The 21,224-nt window shown below is 43.2% G+C and overlaps 1 protein-coding gene across 5 annotated transcripts in view; it reads right to left on the minus strand.

Moving 5' to 3' along the window:
- Nucleotides 1–21,224, minus strand: part of LOC124035749 (nuclear factor of activated T-cells 5-like) — a 62,207-nt gene that overhangs the window by 18,787 nt on the left and 22,196 nt on the right. For 2 of the 5 annotated variants that reach the window (XM_046349392.1, XM_046349391.1), the window contains exons 1-2: nt 1,876–2,006; nt 136–257 (exon numbers count right to left, since the gene is read on the minus strand). Coding sequence is in view for 2 of the 5 variants with exons in the window: in XM_046349388.1 (XP_046205344.1) it covers nt 1,876–2,004 (129 nt within the window). In the remaining 3 variants the exon portion in view is untranslated. Of the gene's footprint in view, nt 1–135; nt 258–1,514; nt 1,845–1,875; nt 2,007–21,224 lie in introns of those variants that run through there. The other 3 variants (XM_046349388.1, XM_046349390.1, XM_046349389.1) reach the window with 3 other exon arrangements.

Below are 21,224 nucleotides of genomic sequence, written 5' to 3' on the forward strand. Positions count from 1 at the left end.
TCCAAAGATTTGGGGTACAAAATAAAGTTCACAAAAAAAAGGGTAAAAGAAGAGATAGCCAGAAGAAGTAAGGCCAATTTGCAGTAAAATCTACAGTCCCAAATTAAATTTCATGTAAACTGAAAAATACTTCACCTTCCTCCAGCTACAGCCAGTTTGTCCCGCCTTGTCTGAGGGCTGCATTGGCTGCATTGAAGCACTGATGTCCGAAGGCAACAGACTTCTGGTTCTACTGAAACTCACTCTAAACCGGGGCACTTTGGTAAGGGGCAGAGTAAAAAGAGCTAAAGTGAATTGCATTTTGAACGTTCAGGTTGTGACAGATTTAACCAGAAAAAGGTGTTTTGTTTTATATTTTTTCTCTTCCTTTGAATATGATATTGGGTTAATTAACATTTAGGCCTACAGTTGCAAACACTAGTTTCAGTGATTTTCTGGATTCCTTATGTGGAAGTACTGTAGTGTACGAGATGTACTATTTAGCCTTACACAGACTGATGCATGGTGTCAGAAGATACTACTTGAACTAATGGTGTGGCAGTAACTGGTTAAGCAAAATAGCTGCAAAACACATAAGTAAACAGTTAGTGATATTTCTGGAATTTTGCAAAGAGATATCACTGAATTACTTCACATTTTTGGATCTCAAACAATGATTTTGTGAGCAGTACCGAAATGGTTTTGTACCCGGCTTCTGACTTGTCCCAAAGAGAGATGGTTTGCATTTTTATAACATTTATCTTCACAAATGTACAATAACAGACTGAGAGCCAATTGCTATTGTCAATTAATTGGGTACATTTATCTTTTCATGATTTAGTGGACCCCAAAAAGACAGACTGCCGTATTGAAGATCATTCAGACAGCCCAAGAAGATGGGGACTGTAGGTCTTGTGTGCCCCGAAAGAATCAGGGGTGTCCTCTAATGGCATGGAATGAAGAGGGTTTCCTTAGACTCCAACTGCAAGGCACAGTGTTCCCAGCAGGGACTGTAGGCATGACTTTTTTTTGGCATAACCCAACCACTGAAAACAGTGCAATCCGTATAGCCAATTGTTGAGCTAGGATCATGAATTTGGATTTCTATGGAGAGCAAGAATGCCCTCTCTGATTGTGTGTTACAGCCCCTACGCCCTTATGGGAAAACATTTAAAAATGTCTACTCTAAAGCAGATTAATAGAGGCCTTTCTGATCTGCTTGCAACCTGTAGGCCTGTGTTATAAAGAGATGTTTGGATCCTACAGTCCCTGTATAGAATCATTGTTTCAGCACAAAACAAGGCAATGCTTTACTACATCTCATTTTCAGTCTAGCCCTCTGATTGGGATACTAAAAGGGGCTGCAGCTGGAGCTGATTACATCTGAGCTGTGAGGTTTATAGCAACCAGCAACAGATCATGATATAAAAGGTACTCATAGTTGTGCATGTCTGCAATAATTATCTCTGTGTAAAACCCAGGGGATAATGCACACCAAAACAAAAAAACAGGAACAGGTCGTTCCCATCACTCACAGTTAGAACTGTTCACAGTCTTCAGAGACATGAGCAAGCCCCCAGGGCCCAGGGATGGCTGGCTGGCATTGCGTGCAGTATGTTTGCTGAGGGCCACAGGACGCCCAAGGGAGAGGGCAATAAGGCCTCATAACTCCGGTCTTCAGCAGCTGCTCCTTGCATATTGGCTGTACTCTCTACATGCAGGTGTAAGCCTACAGGTACAGACTGTGTGCTGCCTACCCCTAATGTAGTTGGAAGTGGTCTTGCAGGTAGCCTAAAGAAGGGTTGACTCCAGGAAACAGGATGGAACCATTACCAGCACTGCTCACTGTTACCATGGAGGCAGAAGAGAAGAGGGGGTAGAGGAGGAGGGGCTTACCTGAGTCAAGGGCAGCTGAGGGAGGAGGAACTGCCTCTCCACCGCTCTTCTGGCTCATGGCTGCTGCTGGGTTTTGCTGAGTAGAGGATGGCAGCTGCAGCTCTTTGGGGAGAAGGTCATACACTGATTCTGTGTAGAGAGAGAAGAGAAATGAGAGAGGGGAGGTTGAGGAGGTGAGACGAGTCCCTTCTTGAAAGGCTGTTCGTAATCTCACAGCATGAGAGAGCTTGCAAAAAAGTCAGCAGATTTACTGTACATGAAGCTCTTTCAGAATTCTAAAAGACAAGTTTAAATACAGCAAAGTTACAGCTCCTCCTTTTCAAAGTGTAAGGAAGATGGTCAATTTTCAAAATTGTAAAATGCCTTTCACTTATAGGCTATACTCATAGGCTCTCCTTATATACATCAAGAATATAATAATATAATATATGCCATTTAGCAGACGCTTTTATCCAAAGCGACTTACAGTCATGTGTGCATACATTCTACGTATGGGTGGTCCCGGGAATCGAACCCACTACCCTGGCGTTACAAGCGCCATGCTCTACCAACTGAGCTACAGAAGGACCACATTTCAGAAGAAAACATTTCAACAGGGAAAAACAATAACCTTCGTAAACATGGTACAGCATGCCTTTGGTGGTTGACACTAACCCTGTACCAGGCCCAGAGCATTGTCCTGCCTGGCCATCACTCTGGAAAATGACCTAGCAGTTTATAAATGTACTATCACAACAAGAGCATAGTGATAAATACAGCCCCAGTCCAGATTCCTGCCATGTCGCCACAGCCTGGCCTATCAGCTGCTGCCTGGTGCCCCCACCACCTACCAACCCCCATCCCCACGTGTCTGTGCCAGGGGCCTTGGACGTCTCGCTCGGCCCCCTCCCTGAAAAATGGCAGGGAGCTATTTAGAGGAACAAGAGCACAATGCCCCGCGAGCCATGTTTAGTATGCTGATGAGCACCACACTGAAAACCAAAGGGGCTGAGGAGGACTGGAGAAAGGCGGGTGTGGAGGGAGGTGACTTCAAGCGCTACACTACATGTGATGACAACCAGCACTTTCACACCTTCCAACTCCCTCCATTCAATAAGACTATGGTTCTGCAGATGGAGCCTCTTCACACTTACTAGACTAACATACCGTTGGCTACACATATTACTCAAATGTAAACTTGCTTACTATCTATGTCTCAACTGTTACCTTCGGAGGAAGCGCATGACACGACAGTCCCCCCCCCACCCCAGAGCAGTTTTTACCTGAAAATACAGTAACAGCCTGCTACATTCTGAAATTGTCGCAGTAGGTGCCGGCTACACTGAGCCATGTAAAACTATGGAAGCCCATCCCCACCACCTAAAACATGTCAAATGTTGATCATACAAATGTTTTATTTGTAACATTGTGTGGTGATTTCAGAGACCACAGGTCCCAGAGTGGTGGTGGGGTGGGGGGCAATGGTTTTCCTGGGGCCTAGAGCTTTTCCTGATCTGGTAGTAGGCTAACCTAACCAACTCCGGACCCTATTTGAAGTGTATGACATAGTAATAAATCATTGTAAAAAAATCTAGTCATTTATAAAAGTTATAAAAACATTACAACCCTTCACACAGATTAAGAGACAACTGCGATTGGATAAAAACAAACAAAGCTGAGCTCACTGTATGCAGGGTTGCTCATACAGCAAGTCATTACTATTGTGTTGATGGATTCATTCCAACTTTGGATTAAAAAGGACTAGGTAGCCTCGCTACCCGAAGTGTGATTATAAACCACATTTGACCACATTCACATTTTCTTAGAACACAAATAAATGGGCCCATTTTAGGCTATAAATTGGGAATGTGCATCTTTCCCTTTCACAACGATTTAATGTGTATTTAGATACATGGGCTCCGATACAATACATGAACGATACGTTTTAATTAGAAATGATTTGGTGCGATTCAGTTTGAGTAGAGAACAAATTGATGGTTTGAGATGCGGTAACATTTGCTGCATAAAACACATTCATTTTCCATTCTAAATGAAAACCTGTTGCTGATGGAGCTCATGAGTTGGGCCTCGCTGAGCCAGGATCTGCCAGTCTGTCTGTAAGTGATGTCTATGGTGTGTACTGTGTAGGCACCTGATCTGAGTCATAAGGGAGACTAGGCATCTACCACCAGATTAGGGGGGCAATGTAGCTTTATGTTTCTTGTCTCCCCACTTTGAAATCCCCATCACCTACTAATTAACTTGTCATTTTTACAGATTAAGTTGAGCAAGTAATGTATCAATATTTATCATTAACAAATTAGCTATGACATATCCAATGAATATATAGCACAACTGTTCAGCGAGCTCCTATTCTCTTCCTGTGTTAGTAATGCCGAGCACCTCCCAAAAGTGATTCCTTGTTATGAAATGATCAACTTTACCCTGTATATCTAATTACCATATACACTGAGTGTACAAAACATTAGGAACACCTTCCTAATATTGAGTTGTACCACCCCTTTTGCCCTCAGAACAGTCTCAATTTGTCAGGGCATGGACTCTACAGTGTCGAAAGCGTTCCACAGGGATGCTGGCCCATGTTGACTCCAATGCGTCCCAAAGTTGTGTCAAGTTGGTTGGTTGGATGTCCTTCGGTTGGTAGAACATTGATACACACAGGAATCTGTTGAGTGTGAAAACCTAGCAGCGCTTCAGTTCTTGACACACAGTTCTTGACCCACTCAAACCGGTATGCCTGGCTGGCATCTGCTACCATACCCTGTTTAAGTCTTTCTTTAACCTGTCTCCTCCCCTTCTCTACACTGATTGAAGTGGATTTAACAGGTGACATCAATAAGGGATCATAGCTTTCACCTGGTCAGTCTGTCATGGAAAAAGCAGGTGTTCCTAATGTTTTGTACACTCAGCATGCACTGATCATTTAAAGCAAAACTACTGCTGATGGTGAACCTGAACAATTGAAACATCTATTGTAAGCACATTGATAACAATCGAGAAAATTACATGTGTTGTCACTCAACTAATAAAGCCTAATATCGTGCAAGGCCTTTTAGCATTTGAATGCTGAAGGTGCCGCACAGATGTACATGATCCTGCAGGGACAGGGAGCCTAACTCGCGTTGGTCAGAACGCAAAGCTGGGCACAGTGTGCAGTTTGACTAGGCTACTGATAATCCCTGGGCTTGTTTGGCATGCAAAATGACTTGTAGATCAATGACTGTCAACACAGTTATATGGTTAGTTCGACAGTGAATGAGAGGACACATCAGTTGTCATAAAAACACATTTGAACCGGCGATTCGCAACGTTAGAATCGATTTTCTGACGGAAGCATGCTACTTTTGGATCGTTTTGAAGTTTGCGGACCGACGTTAAACATCTGAAAATCGAGTGAATCGTTACATCCCTCCTATAAATACATAGCGTAGGCTATAAAAACATGTTACGTTTCCCCGGGCCAGGCGCAGATGGGATCTGATCGCATAGGCTTCTCTAGGCTACTTGCAGCTGTAGTTGTTATCAGTAGACCCCAGTTGATCAGACTGCAGATCAGACTAATTTTGCACTTTGACAAATCATGAAGCATTCTTTTTTTTGTGGCAGTTATGGGCTTCCATATAAAACAGCTTTGATAGGCTAAATGTACTTGATGAAAACATGCCGTTATAGCAATGTAACGAGTGTAGCCTATAGACGAGAAATAAACCCTTGAATTTTCTGCACATACATGTTTGTGAATCGTTGTATTATTCAAGAGTGTAATATGGTTTGGTTGCATTATTCAACAATGTAATATGTTTTAGAAGAAAAGTATGTCAATGTTGAATAGTTTGTGACTACTGGCTAGTGGCTACTGTGATATTTATGTTAAATTTGAGCTGCGGACAAAGAATGTGGTGTTGCCAGCCACAACGAAAGGTAAAGCAAGGATGTAATGTGAATTGAAAAGTCACATTTTATTTCACCACCCTGCTCCTCAGACCTTCATATCTCGTAGTGGGACTATAGGGCCATCGTTAGCCTAAACAAACAAGTCCTACTGAGCATCAAATTCCCTATCCCAATTATCATTTGAATCGATTGCTTTTTGTGTCCTAGTAAAGCCCCTGCTGATCCTTTTTATATTTTACAAGACAAAAAGCTCAATAAGCTACTTTTCACTTTATGATTGAGATTGCAACACCAGATCTGAATGAATCCATGCAATCATATCAAAGTAGAATCAAATGAATGGCCTGCGGAAGGTTCTCTGAGAAGGAAACCATCTTTTACTTCCAAACCCGAGACGGTAACACCTCAGGGATAAAACAAGACTACGCAGGTCACAGCAAAAGCCCTGGCATGTCAATAAGTAGCGTTTCAGAAGTGATTACAGTAGAGAGAGCAGGATTGACAGAGGGCCTTTCTCCCTCGGACTCCCCGCTCAGGGCGAACGGGACAGAGGGAGGGGAGCTAGAAAGCCTTAGGTCAACAACATGACAACACGTTTACTACCAGAGCCTATTCATCTTCCAAATATTATGGTATGAACTAACAGCGGCCATTACAGTCGCCTGACTCTCTGCCAACTGCCAGCTTTAATTACTTGCAGCTGAGTCCCGGGGTTTGGTGTGTGTGTCAGATACTTAACCCTCCCATTGTTACCGCTGGCTGTCTACTACAGACGAACCTGGGAAGCAAGCAGTGAAAACCAGCCTACAGGCCTCGGGAGTCCCACAGCACTGCTCATTCTGGATGAAAACAGTTTCCCACACAGAGGGGCCTGAAAATGACAATCTCTGCCGCCTCCTCGCCCAAGCGTCACGTTGGAGCAGCACAAGCAGATCTGGTGTGGTTTAATGCTTCTACGTTAGGTAACCCCTTCAGAAAAGAAAGGCATGAAGAAACACACACACTTTCTCTCCAATTCTCTGAGTCTGCCGCTCCGTTTACCAGTCCCTCTACCAGTCGGGAACATGTGCACTCTGCACGGGGCCCTTCCAGTAAACAGAATGCAGACCGCACAGACAGAAAATATGTACTCTGCTCTCGAATCAGTGGCTGGCCTGTTTTAGTGTTTCCACAGTCCCAGGACTTTATAAAGAGTGAAAATTCCTATTCTGCTGCATAGTTTCCTCCCTTGCAAACAGAGCACAGTGCTTTCTTTTCACATCGCTAAACACGATTTTCCTTTCGCATGGGGAAAAGAAAAACAAGGGTCAATATCATTTACTGGCTAAATAAACACATTGACTTGACACCATGTGTTGCCTCCATTCTAACACGCTCTATATTCTTACACCCTGTTTTGCTGTTCTGTGAACTTGATCAAGTCAGACTGAAAATGAGGATAACTTCATTTCCTTTCCTATTCTGACAGAGTTCAGAAAGTGAACCAGTTCAGTTCCAAAACTGGATTTAAGATGCCAATTATTTTATTTGATCTGCTTCGAAACTAAAATGAATGAAGGGAAGATGCTACCATCCCATTTACATTTCTCAAAGAAAGAATGCTGTTACTATACATGCATTGATGATAGGGTTGAAATTATAATTAAGATATGGGTACACTTTATTTAGACTAACTCTGCCAAGCCTATGATCGGCCACATGCAGCCTACTGTTCAAAGATTCACCTTCTTTAGAGGCAAATCCAGGCAAAGTTGATCTCAAAACATCCACAGTTAAACGTCGTTCCCATAGCATGTGCCACGCTTGTGTTCAGTTTTGACTGCACAACTCTATGTCGAAGTAAAGGTGGAAAGAGAGACCACTCACCATGGGAAAGGCAGGACTTACACTCCCATTCATTTCCCTCACATTCCTGCTGCTTGCTCTCACTAGCCCTAGCACCTGGGGCGTGGCACTGTTTTTGGCTGAATGACTGTTAACACCCCTGTCCCCCTCCCCTCCCACCACTTGTCTTGTTACGGTGTTCACCGACCTTTTTCTATCAGCTTGTTCAACAGGTTGGTTGCATTGTCATTGGAAGCTTGTCAAATAGAAATGGAGGCCATTGAGAAAAACAAACAGCCAAAGTAGGATAAAGGTGCAGGGTGGCGAGGCTACATTATGGTGGGACAACACTAAATGAAGAGACAAGGAAGGATAAAGAATAGACTTACCTTCACAGCAACACATCTGATGTGCAACCCAGGCAGGGAGAAACGCATTCAGAGGGCTGGCACCTGCAGTGAGCTATTTACAACAGTCCTGATATGTTTACAACCAAGCCTACATGAGGGCTGCCACTGACACCATAGCAACAGGGAACATGGGGGCACTTTCCATAAGAGAGTTGTCTCTTCTCATGAGAAAATGAGGAGAAAAACAGACACATACAAAACGCCCAAATAAAGAAGTTAGCCTACCATTTACAGGTGGATAATTCTACAACTGCCAGAGTTACTGGAAATACTGCAGGATCATCTCAGTAAGCAACGGTAACCCATGTGTTTAAAAAATCTGTTAAATCTTTAAACACCACCCACGGCCTCCCTTGACATCTAAAGCTGTCTGGGCAGCCATCAATTTTCTATTCAAATCAGGTGCTACTCTGGTATGAGCCCAGAGGGAGAAGGCAACATCTTCACAAAATACACTCCTAAAGGCAAACCAATACAAAACATTGAAGCACAAGTCACATACGGCCCACCTACTTTGTAAAACATTGATACTGAGAAATACGATCTTGAGTGAATGTTGAATGATGACGTTAAAAGTGTCGTCTCAGATTTGTTCAACCGGAAGGAAGATGTTGCCATCCGATGTGTGGCTGGAACATGGTGAAATTGTTGCGACAAAGAGGTGCTAAAAGTATTCACCACATAAATGTCAACCAAAATCAGTAAAGCGAAACAAAACTTTTGATAAGTAGACCTAGCCTAACCTGTCCACTGTGATCCTCGCACCCAACAGTAACCTATATATCAGCAAGAGTCCACTCAAGCCACAACAAAATAAGGTTTTCCCAAAGACAACTATGACAATCACAACCGTTGCAATGTCCTTCAGTCTCAATTTGGCCAACCTAACAGCGGCATGATTCAAATGCGCCTGACAACTAAGGGATGGAGTAATAAAATGCTTCCACGGTATCACCCAACAGCAAATCTGTCCCCTCTCACTCTCTCCAGGAAAACTGGAGGGGTGGTGGAGAACAAAATGAGGGGTCACCAGCTCTGGTGTCAGGGATTCATGTAAATGTTAACGTCCTCCATGTGTTGACTTCTAGGAGGCAAGCCCAATCAGAGCACAGTTGGCTTACGCATTACCAGTGTCACCATACAGTCATCAACCCTCATCTCTTGCTGCTGTGCCCGCTGCCCAAATACAGGTGTAAGGACCACATGGACTAGTGACATCATTATAGACGTGGTCACCAGCACACCTCCAACAAGGACATTGCAAAAATAAAATAAAACAGGTTCCCAATGCACTGACCCACCACACAGCTGAACTGAGGTCTCTATCTGTGCATAACCAAAGGAACATTCATATCTCCATCTAGGGTACCTGAACACTAGAAACCAAATGCAAATGAAACCATCCTCAGCCCCAGACCAGTCACAATCTCTCAATACCTGAGAAAAAAACATAATGGCTTCATTAATCCAATTGAGCAGGTCTCGTCTTCTCAGCTACTTCCTAATGCATGGCAAGTGCCATGTCCTGTCACCTAAGCCATCCACTGATGAATGTTTTATGACAATGCTCTCCATGGAATTGAATTCCAGGGCAGATCTACTCTTCACACAGAGACAGAGATGAATCAACCACCTGAAAGAAAAAACAACCACAATGTGTGACTAACAACACAGGGGCTCATACCCTCAGCCTCCAGTCAACTTCCTCCGAGGTTGGCCGGATGTTTCGTAGGAATAGCTAAGGTGAATTTGATCAAAAATAACAATATTAGGATTCTCAATGTTCTCTGTTATTCAAATCAATGTTCCACTTGGAACAATGTTGTTGGGGAAAATAGCTCAAATAAATTACTTAATGAGTGGCAATATTTGAGTTGTAGCCCAGTTGCAGTACAATGTTTAGGAGGAGTCACAAGGAGTGTAGAAGTTAGTTTAGAGCAGATTAACTTTTACAACCGGCTTCTATCCACACAACCAGTCCATGAGCCATTGATCAAATTGTTCGGGTCGTGTGTGTGTGTGTGTGTGTGTGTGTATCTGTGTGGTTGATCATTAGTACAGCGCCATAACGTCTCACTCAAACAATATCTTAACACAGATGAAAGAAGACCATTTTAGACCAACGCAGTGAGCAGTGCATGGACAGAGGGGTTAACAGAGTGGATGTTTATAGTTTCCCTTCCATGTGCTTCCTAGTTTGTCATTTATTCCATTCAGTATGACAGGGGAAGAAACTAACTAGCTGAGGTTTGTTAACCATTGAGTGAAACGCATCACAAGGTAGGTTGAGAGGTTTGGTTTCATAGACATCATGTGCATCATCTTTATCAGGTCCCATATCACCTCTCAGAATGTGATCTGTGTCGTCTATGCATCTTTGTTCTTCTCACTCTTTATTCCTTCTCCATCTGTGTTTGTTGTAAAAGTGAAAGGCAGCCAGGTCCTGGATTAAGGGCAGCCGTTGGTGTCACACAAGGCTCAGAGATCGTGACCTGCAGCCTGTTTCTGTCCAGCTAATCTCATTTTGACTAGAGACCACCTCTTGGAATCAGATTAGGCCTACCTCCGACTGGCTTGCAACGCAACAACACCCACCATCATCAGGACAAACTAGCCAGTCACAGTGAGCCGACTGTGAAATTCAATTGTGAATCATAATTTTAAGCCAAAAGTTCTGATCTGTTGCATCAGCCTCAATGTACTGGTTGTATGAATATGGAATCTACTGTCCCACAACTGTCCCAGAGTCTGTTTCGAATGTCTTTTTCACACAGAACAACGAGCTGACCAACAGAGTAGGTCAACTTTCTACTATGGAGGATAGTAGATTGACATAGGCTAGTGATTTTGCTGTTCATTACTCGTCTTGTTGGCAGAGGAACAGTAAACATGGACAGTTATTCTAACATCTTCAAACTGAATTCGGTAAGGACTCATGCAGTTGCATCTTTGAGTTGCATGTTCTGTTTAGAGAACGACCAATATGGATTTTTAGGGCTAATGCCCATACCAATTTTAGAGGCCTATGGCCGATATTTTAGGCCGATATTCAATATCATTATATTTACAAGAGACAGCCATGTATGCATTAATTCATCAATTTAAAAAGATCTAACACATACGCCTTACTTAAAAACATTAAAAACGACATAATTTTATTTGAATGGTAAATCTCTTAATAAACTGGGTAAATTAAGATGGCATAGGCCTACACTGCCTCATTGCCTGCATCCGTAATGAGTCAGCGGTCAAACGACCTCCACTCATCACTGTCAAACGCTCCCTGAAACACTTCAGCGAACAGGCCTTTCTAATCAACCTGGCCGGGGTATCCTGGAAGGATATTGATCTCATCTCGTCAGTAGAGGATGCTAGAGGATGTTTAAATAAGCATGCCCCATTCAAGAAATTTAGAACCAGGAACAGATATAGCCCTTGGTTTTCTTCAGACCTGACTGCCCTTAACCAACACAAAAACATCCTATGGCGTTCTGCATTAGCATCGAACAGCCCCCATGATATGCAACTTTTCAGGGAAGCTAGAAACCAATATACACAGGCAGTTAGAAAAGCCAAGGCTAGCTTTTTCAAGCAGAAATTTGCTTCTTGCAAGACAAACTCAAAAAAGGTCTGGGACACTGTAAAGTCCATGGAGAATAAGAACACCTCCCAGCTGCCCACTGCACTGAAGATAGGAAACACTGTCACCACCGATAAATCCACTATAATTGAGAATTTCAATAAGCATTTTTCTACGGCTGGCCATGCTGTCCACCTGGCTACCCCTACTCGCAAGCCAAGTCAACAAACATATTTCCAACCATTTTGAATCCCACCATAACTTCTCCGCTATGCAATCTGGTTTCCGAGCTGGTCATGGGTGCACTTCAGCCACGCTCAAGGTCCTAAACGATATTTTAACCGCCATTGATAAGAAACAATACTGTGCAGCCGTATTCATTGACCTGGCCAAGGCTTTCGACTCTGTCAATCACCACATCCTCATCGACAGACTCGACAGCCGTGGTTTCTCAAATGATTGCCTCGCCTGGTTCACCAACTACTTCTCTGATAGAGTTCAGTGTGTCATATCGGAGGGTCTGTTGTCCGGGCCTCTGGCAGTCAAATACCTAGGTGTCTGGTTAGATTGTAAACTCTCCTTCCAGACTAACATCAAACATCTCCAATCCAAAGTTAAATCTAGAATTGGCTTCCTATTTCGCAACAAAGCATCTTTCACTCATGCTGCCAAACATACCCTTGTAAAACTGACCATCCTACCAATCCTCGACTTCGGCGATGTCATTTACAAAATAGCCTCCAATACCCTACTCAATAAATTGGATGCAGTCTATCACAGTGCCATCTGTTTTGTCACCAACGCCCCATATACTACCCACCACTGCGACATGTGCACTCTCATTGGCTGGCCCTGGCTTCATACTCGTCGCCAAACCCACTGGCTCCAGGTCATCTACAAGACCCTGCTAGGTAAAGTTCCCCCTTATCTCATCTCGCTGGTCACCATAGCAGCACCCACCTGTAGCACGCGCTCCAGCAGGTATATCTCTCTGGTCACCCCCAAAACCAATTCTTCCTTTGGCCGCCTCTCCTTCCAGTTCTCTGCTGCCAATGACTGGAACGAACTACAAAAATCTCTGAAACTGGAAACACTTATCTCCCTCACTAGCTTTAAGCACCAACTGTCAGAACAGCTCACAGATTACTGCACCTGTACATAGCCCATCTATAATTTAGCCCAAACTACTACCTCTTCCTCTACTGTATTTATTTATTTTGTTCCTTTGCACCCCATTATTTCTATCTCTACTTTGCATATTCTTCCACTGCAAATCTACCATTCCAGTGTTTTACTTGCTATATTGTATTTACTTTGCCACCATGGCCTTTTTCCCCCCTTATCTCACCTTATTTTATCACATTGTCTAGACTTATTTTTCTACTGTATTATTGACTATGTTTGTTTTACTCCATGTGTAACTCTGTGTCGTTGTATGTGTCGAACTGCTTTGCTTTATCTTGGCCAGGTCGCAATTGTAAATGAGAACTTGTTCTCAACTTGCCTACCTGGTTAAATAAAGGTGAAATGAATAAATAAATAAAATACTCACAATACATGTGAATGAATATTTAAAAATAATGTGTGCATGCATTGAGTTATTGAGCTTGTTTTGGTTGATCAGTGGAGTCTATGGTGCTACAGATGACAATCTGTTTCCCTTCTATTTGGGACTTATATTGGCCTACTAATCAACGATATTTGCACAGCAGCATCACTCTAGCATGTCACACCTGTATGGAAGGACATCATATAGGCACTACTGTTAGTTTGAGAATATAAGAGACAATCTATTCAATGCAAATGGGTCCAACATAACGTCATGATTTGGGATCATGGATTCTTATGAAACAAGTATTTTAGTCATTTTCTGTGATCTAGAATTTATTTGTATTGTTTTTGTTGCCGTCAGGAAGCAACTCTAAACAACTCAGCTGCAATGACAAATTTTGAAATAACTCAATGGGCTGTCAAGGAATGGGCGGATTGTAACTTGATCCTACTGCTATGATTGGATAGAGTAAGGCTGTAACTTCACTTTCTCTTTCTCCTCACATCTCTCTCCATCGCTCATATCACTTGTTGACGTTTTCTGCTACTATGAGCACTAGCTAATGGTGATTACATTTGCTACAAAGCCATATAAGTGCATAATATATCTAACAGGGAGAGCGAGGGAAGGAAAAAATGATTAAACGATGATGCACATTCTGTCTGAAAGGCTGACATCTGCCCATAGTTTGAGAAGTGAGAACCTACATACACGCACTGATCTACAGATTTCTTGGTCAATAAACATCCAGTAAGATTCTTAGCTAGCTAAACCTATTGCCAACCTCTATTTAGCCATTTTAAAATACTTCCTTCTTTCCCTATTACGACAGTCCTCTAACCCGACTATCAAATTGTCAATTTACGGGAACGATTGTGGATGGTCAGATCAGCACACCAGTAAATAGCTAACCTTACACTGCAAGTCAGTTGGCTCGTTCCCGAACTTGGTGCATGTTCAATATGATAGCTAGCTATCTGGTTATGTTGGCTATTAACTGCTAATGTTATCTGATATTAGTAGCTAATAATAGCTAGCGAACCAACACCACAGATGAAAGGGTTAGTTATCGTCATCTTTGCTAACAGATCACATAGCTATCTGCTTAGCTAGCTTGTTTATTGCATGCATGTCCAGACACGTCAACAAAAGTGTAATTATTAGCGAATTGCTAACTAAACTAATATTTGCAACAGGAATTTGATTTGTCACTGTAAATTAATCGCTTTCTCAATACTGCAATTTCTATTCGAGAATATGCTAGCTTGTTGTTGATGATGATGATATCCCCAGCTAGACATTCCTATAAATTGTGCAGTGCTCGTGGCTCAGGCGGTGAGTGGTGGCTGGCAAAGACGATAGAGAAGGACCTATAGCCGATAGAATAGAAAAGGCTAATATATCGGCTCGGCCGATTATCGTCGTTCTCTAGTTTTGTTAAGATTAATTACCATAATGTAAACGTGATTTCTGTCATTCTGCGCACCATGGGTGGATGCCATAATCAGGTTACTCTGAGCACCGTGGGTGGACGCCATAATCAGGTTACGCAACTAATGCATATGGACCAGGTACATTTCTCAAATGTCCAGTAAATTAACACGCTGCCGTTCAAATGTCCTGCGTCACTTTTTGCTAATGGTAATCCTGGTCTGTCTGTGCTGTGTTTACCAGTGGCTTCAGAGAGGAAGAACAGACGATATGAAAGAAAAACTTCAGAAATCTGTGGAATTCAAGCTATTTACACAAGCCAACCCTCTGCACACACCCACAAAGACACACGGGATGGTTTACTGAACCAGGCCTTGCATACCATCAGGTGTGGTCTGTCAGTCACAATAGGGTCCATCTGCTAAAATCTATCTTGTTACTGCCTGTCTCAATCATAGGACAAATCACAGGACTGCCATTCCCCCACTCCCCCATTATCACAAGGACGCTGCTTCACAATGAGCTTAGTGTGCCCACATAGGCATGTCTCCAGCCAGCGGGAATACCATGCTTAGGCAACAAGGAGGCCTGTGGTCACTCAGCACGCACAAGTACACTCACTGCATGACATCACCAAGCCAGGGCTACACTCAAAGCTTTTAGCTTCTCAGCCTGCCAAACAGGAAAATCAGAAAAACAACCAGCCATATAACACTGAAATTAGAGTTAATTTGCCTCAGAGACTATCTGCACTTTAGAGATGAATTGCACTGACTAGTGATGAAAATAAATAAATAATCCATACAGTTACATATCAGGATATCATTTTGGACAATATAGTTACGTTTTGACAATATCACAATATTATTTTTGTTCTAGTTGCACCAAAGTTCCAGTATTTTTCCCTCACGGCTTGTTCTCCATCTTCTTTTTAAATAGGGACCCAATTTGTTTTCAGCACTTTTATTTCCATGACTGATCAAAACTAGTTTTCTCATGGCTCTCTTGTCCCTCTGCAGAAGACACATGGTGAGCAATACATTTGTAACATGGAACATCAATAAAAAGTAAATACACACACACACACAAAAGTTTTGGGTCACTTAGAAATGTCCTTGTTTTTGAAAGAAAACCTTTTTCTTGTCCATTAAAATAATATCAAATTGATCAGAATTACAGTGTAGACATTGTTAATGTTGTAAATGATTATTGTAGCTGGAAACGGCTGATTTTTTTATGGAATATCTACAAAGGCCCATTATCAGCAACCATCACTCCTGTGTTCCAATGGCACGTTGTGTTAGCTAATCTAAGTTCATCATTTCAAAAGGCTAATTGATCATTAGAAAACCCTTTTGCAATTCTGTTAGCACAGCTGAAAACTGTTGTTCTGATTAAAGAAGCAATAAAACTGTTTTTTTTTTAAAGAATAGTTGAGTATCTGGAGCATCAGCATTTGTGGGATCGATTACAGGCTCAAAATGGCCAGAAACAAAGAACTTTCTTCTGAACCTCATCAGTCTATTCTTGTTCTGAGAAATGAAGGCTACTCCATGGGAGAAATTGCCAAGAAACTGAACATCTCGTACAATGCCGAACTGGCTCTAACCAGAATAGAAAGAGGAGTGGGAGGCCCCGGTGCACAACTGAGCAAGAGGGCAAGTACATTAGTGTGTCTAGTTTGAGAAACATACGCCTCACAAGTCCTCAACTGGCAGTTTCACTAAATAGTACCCGCAAACCACCAGTCCCAACGTCAACAGTGAAGAGGCGACTCCGGGATGCTGGCCTTCTATACCTGCTGTAAACTCTATGTGACAAATACAAATTGATTTGATTTTGATTTGGTTAAAAGACAAAAAAGGTCACTGCTATTTACTAGGGCCAGGATGATACCATTATCGCGATACTCGTTAGTATCGTGGCAAGGAAACGAAACAAAGTGGATTTAACTTCTTTAGGAAAACAGCCCTAATGTTGGAAACAAATATCCATTATATTGTCATCCAGTCACAATTATTTATTTTCCAGCTATAGCACACAATATTTTACACACAGCAGGTTTTTAAAGGACCAAAGAGTCTGCTTCATGGTTTCATTTTTGTAATTGAAAAAGTATCACAATACTGGTATAGTAGCGACCCTACTATTTACCCAGGATCATATGAAGGAGAAAAATGCATCTCTTCCCAAGTGAATGATTGATGAACGATGGTTTGTGGTTGAGGCTCTATCAGTACCAGCCATGTTGACATATGAGAACTATGAAAGACTCCAAACTATTTACCCAGCAGCCCATGAAATTCACCTTCAAACGTCAGCTCTGTAGAGCATTGAGAAACAGAGACCCCTCTCCTACCATCCATCTATAAATCCCAGGAGAGTTATTAGTGATATGCTTATAAATAGCCTGCGGCGTCACAAGCCTCCAAATTTGGAACCTTTGTGGATTTGCTCTTGATTTTGCTACGAGTGCATGTTGACTCTGCTGATAAGACTGTTGGAATAAGCTGATAAAATATTTGCCATTAACAATTTATGTTAGGAAGGGTTGTTTTGGCCTTGAGGCTCCCCCTTCATGGGGGTTGGGGAGGGAGGTAATAGATGCATTTAGAAAAAAGTACAAAATAAATTGCCAAACCAGAAAATAACATTATTACTGAGCAGAGCACTATGAAGGATGCAGCAACAGCAGTCAGAACAACCGAAATAGAACCAACTGCGTATTTATCCATTTGTATAATTTAACCCATGATGAGATAGGCTTGCTGTACACATTGACCACAATCCTGATTGAACTCTTCAGTTGGACCATGATGGTGCCACATGGAGGACTGTGTGTGGTTGGAGCGGTCTTTGCCTTGGCTGCAGTGCTAAATTGTCCTTCAATCTCACCTCTCCCAGCCATACTAAGACCACACCTACAGTATATTAATCACCTAAGAGGATTTGGCACAAAATCTAATTAAGGCTTTAGAATGTCTGCTGATTAATTAGAAATAACCATGGAAGAATGAGGCTATTATTATCAGAGCAATGGTACAAGCCAACACCACCACAAATAAATAATTGATGGCAACTCAGGTCGCAATGTTTGTAGGCGAGGGTGTTATCCTGAGAAGAACAACATTTAATTAAAATCAAATCAAAGTTTATTTGTCACGTGCACCGAATACAACAGGTGTACCTTACAGTGAAATGCTTACTTACAAGCCCTTAACCAACAACGGCTGGACACAATGCATAGTCCAGGTCTTATGGCTTGGGGGTAAAAGCTATTGAGCTGTTGTTTGGACCATGATAGTTTGCTGGTGATGTGGACACCAAGGAACTTGAAGCTCTCAACCTGCTCCACTACAGCCCTGTCGATGAGAATGGGGGCGTGCTCGGTCCTCCTTGTCCTGTAGTCCACTATCAATAGGTTGTTATTTTGGCACCACTCGGCCAGGTCTCTGACCTCCTCCCTATAGGCTGTCTCGTCGGTGTCAGTGATCACTGATACCACTGTTGTGTCATCTGCAAACTTAAATGGTGGTGTTGGAGTCGTGCCTGGCCATGCAGTCGTGGGTGAACAGGGAGTACAGGAGGGGGCTGAGCACGCACCCATGAGGGGCCCCCGTGTGGCAGATGTGTTGTTATCTACCCTTTCCACCTGGGGGCAGCCTGTCAGGATGTCCAGGATCCAGTTGCAGAGGGAGATGTTTAGTCCCAGGATCCTTAGCTTAGTGATGAGCTTTAAGGGCACTATGGTGTTGAACGCTGATCTATAGTTAATGAATAGCATTCTCACATAGGTGATCCTTTTGTCCAGGTGGGAAAAGGCAGTGTTGAGTGCAATAGAGATTGCATCATCTGTGGATCTGTTTGAGCGATATGTAAATTAGAGTGGGTCTAGGGTTTCTGGGATAATTGTGTTAATGTGAGCCATGACCAGCCTTTCAAAGCACTTCATGGCTACGGACGTGAGTGCTACAGGTCTGTAGTCATTTAGGCAAGTTACCTTAGTGTTCTTGGGCACAGGGACTATGGTGGTCTGCTTGAAACATGTTGGTATTACAGACTCAATCAGGGACATGTTGAAAAAGTCAGTGAAGACACCTGCCAGTTTGTCAGCACATGCCCGGAGCCTCAGTGTTGCTTGCCTCGAAACGAGCCTAGACGTGATTTAGCTCATCTGGTAGGCTCGTGACACTGGGCAGCTCACGGCTGTGCTTCCCTTTGTAGTCTGTAATAGTTTGCAGGCCCTGCTACATTCGACGAGCGTCAGAGCCAGTGTAGTATGATTCAATCTTAGTCCTGTATTGGCACTTTGCCACATTCTACACATTCAATGAACTTATTGATGAAGCCAGTGACTAATGTGTACTCCTCAATGCCATCGGAGGAATCCCAGCACATATTCCAGTCTGTGCTAGCAAAACAGTCCTGTAGCTTAGCACCTTCGTCATCTGACCACTTCTTTATTGACGGTGTCACTGGTGCTTCCTGCTTTAGTTTTTGCTTGTAAGCAGGAATCAGGAGGATGGAATTATGGTCAGATTTGCCAAATGGGGGGCGAGGGAGAGCTTTGTATGCATCTCTGTGTGGTGTAAAGTTGGTCTAGAGTTTTTTTCCCCCTCTGGTTTCACATTTAACATGCTGATAGAAATTAGGTAAGACTGATTTCAGTTTTCCTGTATTAAATTCCCTAGCCACTAGGAGTGTCGCCTCTGGGTGAGTGGTTTCCTGTTTGCTTATTTCCTTATACAACTGACTGAGCGCGGTCTTAGTGCCAGCATCCGTCTGTGGTCGTATATAAACAGCCACAAAAAATAGATGAAAACTCTCTTGGCAAATAGTATGGTCTACATCTTATCATGAGATACTATACTTCAGGTGAGCAAAATCTAGAGACTTCCTTAGATTTCGTGAACTAGCTGTTGTTTACAAATATTCACAGAAAGCAGGCCCTAGTCTTACCGGGAGTTTGCTGTTCTATCTAGCCGGTGCAGCGTATACCCCACCAGCTGAATGTTATCCATGTCGTCATTCAGCCACGATTCGGTGAAACATAAGATATTACAGTTTTTGATGTCCCGTTGGTAGGATATTCGTGATCGTACCTCGTCTAATTTATTGTCCAATGATTGTACGTTGAGAAGTAATATTGTTGGTAAAGGCAGACTTCCCACTCACCGTCAGCGGATCCTTACAAGGCACCCCGTCCTGTGTCCCCTATGCCTGGGTCTCTTTCTCCTGCCAATGACGGGGATATTGGCCTTGTTGGGTGTCTGAAGTACATCCTGTGCGTCCTGCTTGTTGAAGAAAAAATCTTTGTCTAATCCGAGGTGAGTGATCGCTGTTCTGATATCCAGAAACTATTTTTTGCCGTAAAATACGGTGGCAGAAACATGATGTACAAAATAAGTTACATATAATGCAAAACCCCCCACATAATAGCACAATTGATTAGGCACCTGTAAAACGTCTGCCATTTCTTCCGGCGCCATCTCTTCACTTTAAGCTAAATAATTTAGTTCAGCAGAATTGTTCTTTTGCCAAGGCTATATTGGAGGAGATTCAAAACTAGGAGGGACAATGAATGCTGTTCCAGATAAGTTTAGAGAAAGGTAGTATTTTTTGCAACAGATTTATTCAACAGAATGCAATGCTATCAAGCAGATCCTGACAGAGGCCTGAGATAAAATGTAATCAGTCCTATCTCTAACCAGAAACAGGTCCAATCTGGTTCAGAGCTTGGCAGTGGGGCACCGCCATACCTGATGATGACATCTGGTTTTCCCACTCAACAAAACTCTAACATTTCATAATTTATCAGGCTGTGACTAAGAGGCAGTTCAACTGAGGTAAAGTGATAACTAACTACCTGTACTTCAGTGAAGGTCTGCCTACCCATGTCAGAGACGCAAACTCGGTCTCAACCTTTAAGTCTTTACTGAAGACTCATCTCTTCAGTGGGTCATATGATTGAGTGTAGTCTGGCCCAGGAGTGGGAAGGTGAACGGAAAGGCTCTGGAGCAACGAACCGCCCTTGCTGTCTCTGCCTGGCCGGTTCCCCTCTTTCCACTGGGATTCTCTGCCTCTAACCCTGTTACGGGGGCTGAGTCACTGGCTTGCTGGGGCTCTCTCGTGCCGTCCCTGGGGGGGTGCGTCACCTGGGTGGGTTGATTCACTGTTGTGGTCGGCCTGTCTGGGTTCCCCCTTGGGTTGTACCGTGTCGGAGATCTTTGTGGGCTATACTCGGCCTTGTCTCAGGATGGTAAGTTGGTGGTTGAAGATTTCCCTCTAGTGGTGTGGGGGCTGTGCTTTGGCAAAGTGGGTGGGGTTATATCCTTCCTGTTTGGCCCTGTCCGGGGGTGTCCTCGGATGGGGCCACAGTGTCTCCTGACCCCTCCTGTTTCAGCCTCCAGTATTTATGCTGCAGTAGTTTATGTGTCGGGGGGCTAGGGTCAGTTTGTTTATCTGGAGTACTTCTCCTGTCCTATTCAGGTGTCCTGTGTGAATCTAAGTGTGCGTTCTCTAGTTCTCTCCTTCTCTCTTTCTTTCTCTCTCTCGGAGGACCTGAGCCCTAGGACCATGTCCCAGGACTACCTGACATGAGGACTCCTTGCTGTCCCCAGTCCACCTGGCCATGCTCCTGCTCCAGTTTCAACTGTTC

Source organism: Oncorhynchus gorbuscha, linkage group LG05 (genome assembly GCF_021184085.1).
Source record: "Oncorhynchus gorbuscha isolate QuinsamMale2020 ecotype Even-year linkage group LG05, OgorEven_v1.0, whole genome shotgun sequence".
Lineage (NCBI taxonomy): Eukaryota > Metazoa > Chordata > Actinopteri > Salmoniformes > Salmonidae > Oncorhynchus > Oncorhynchus gorbuscha.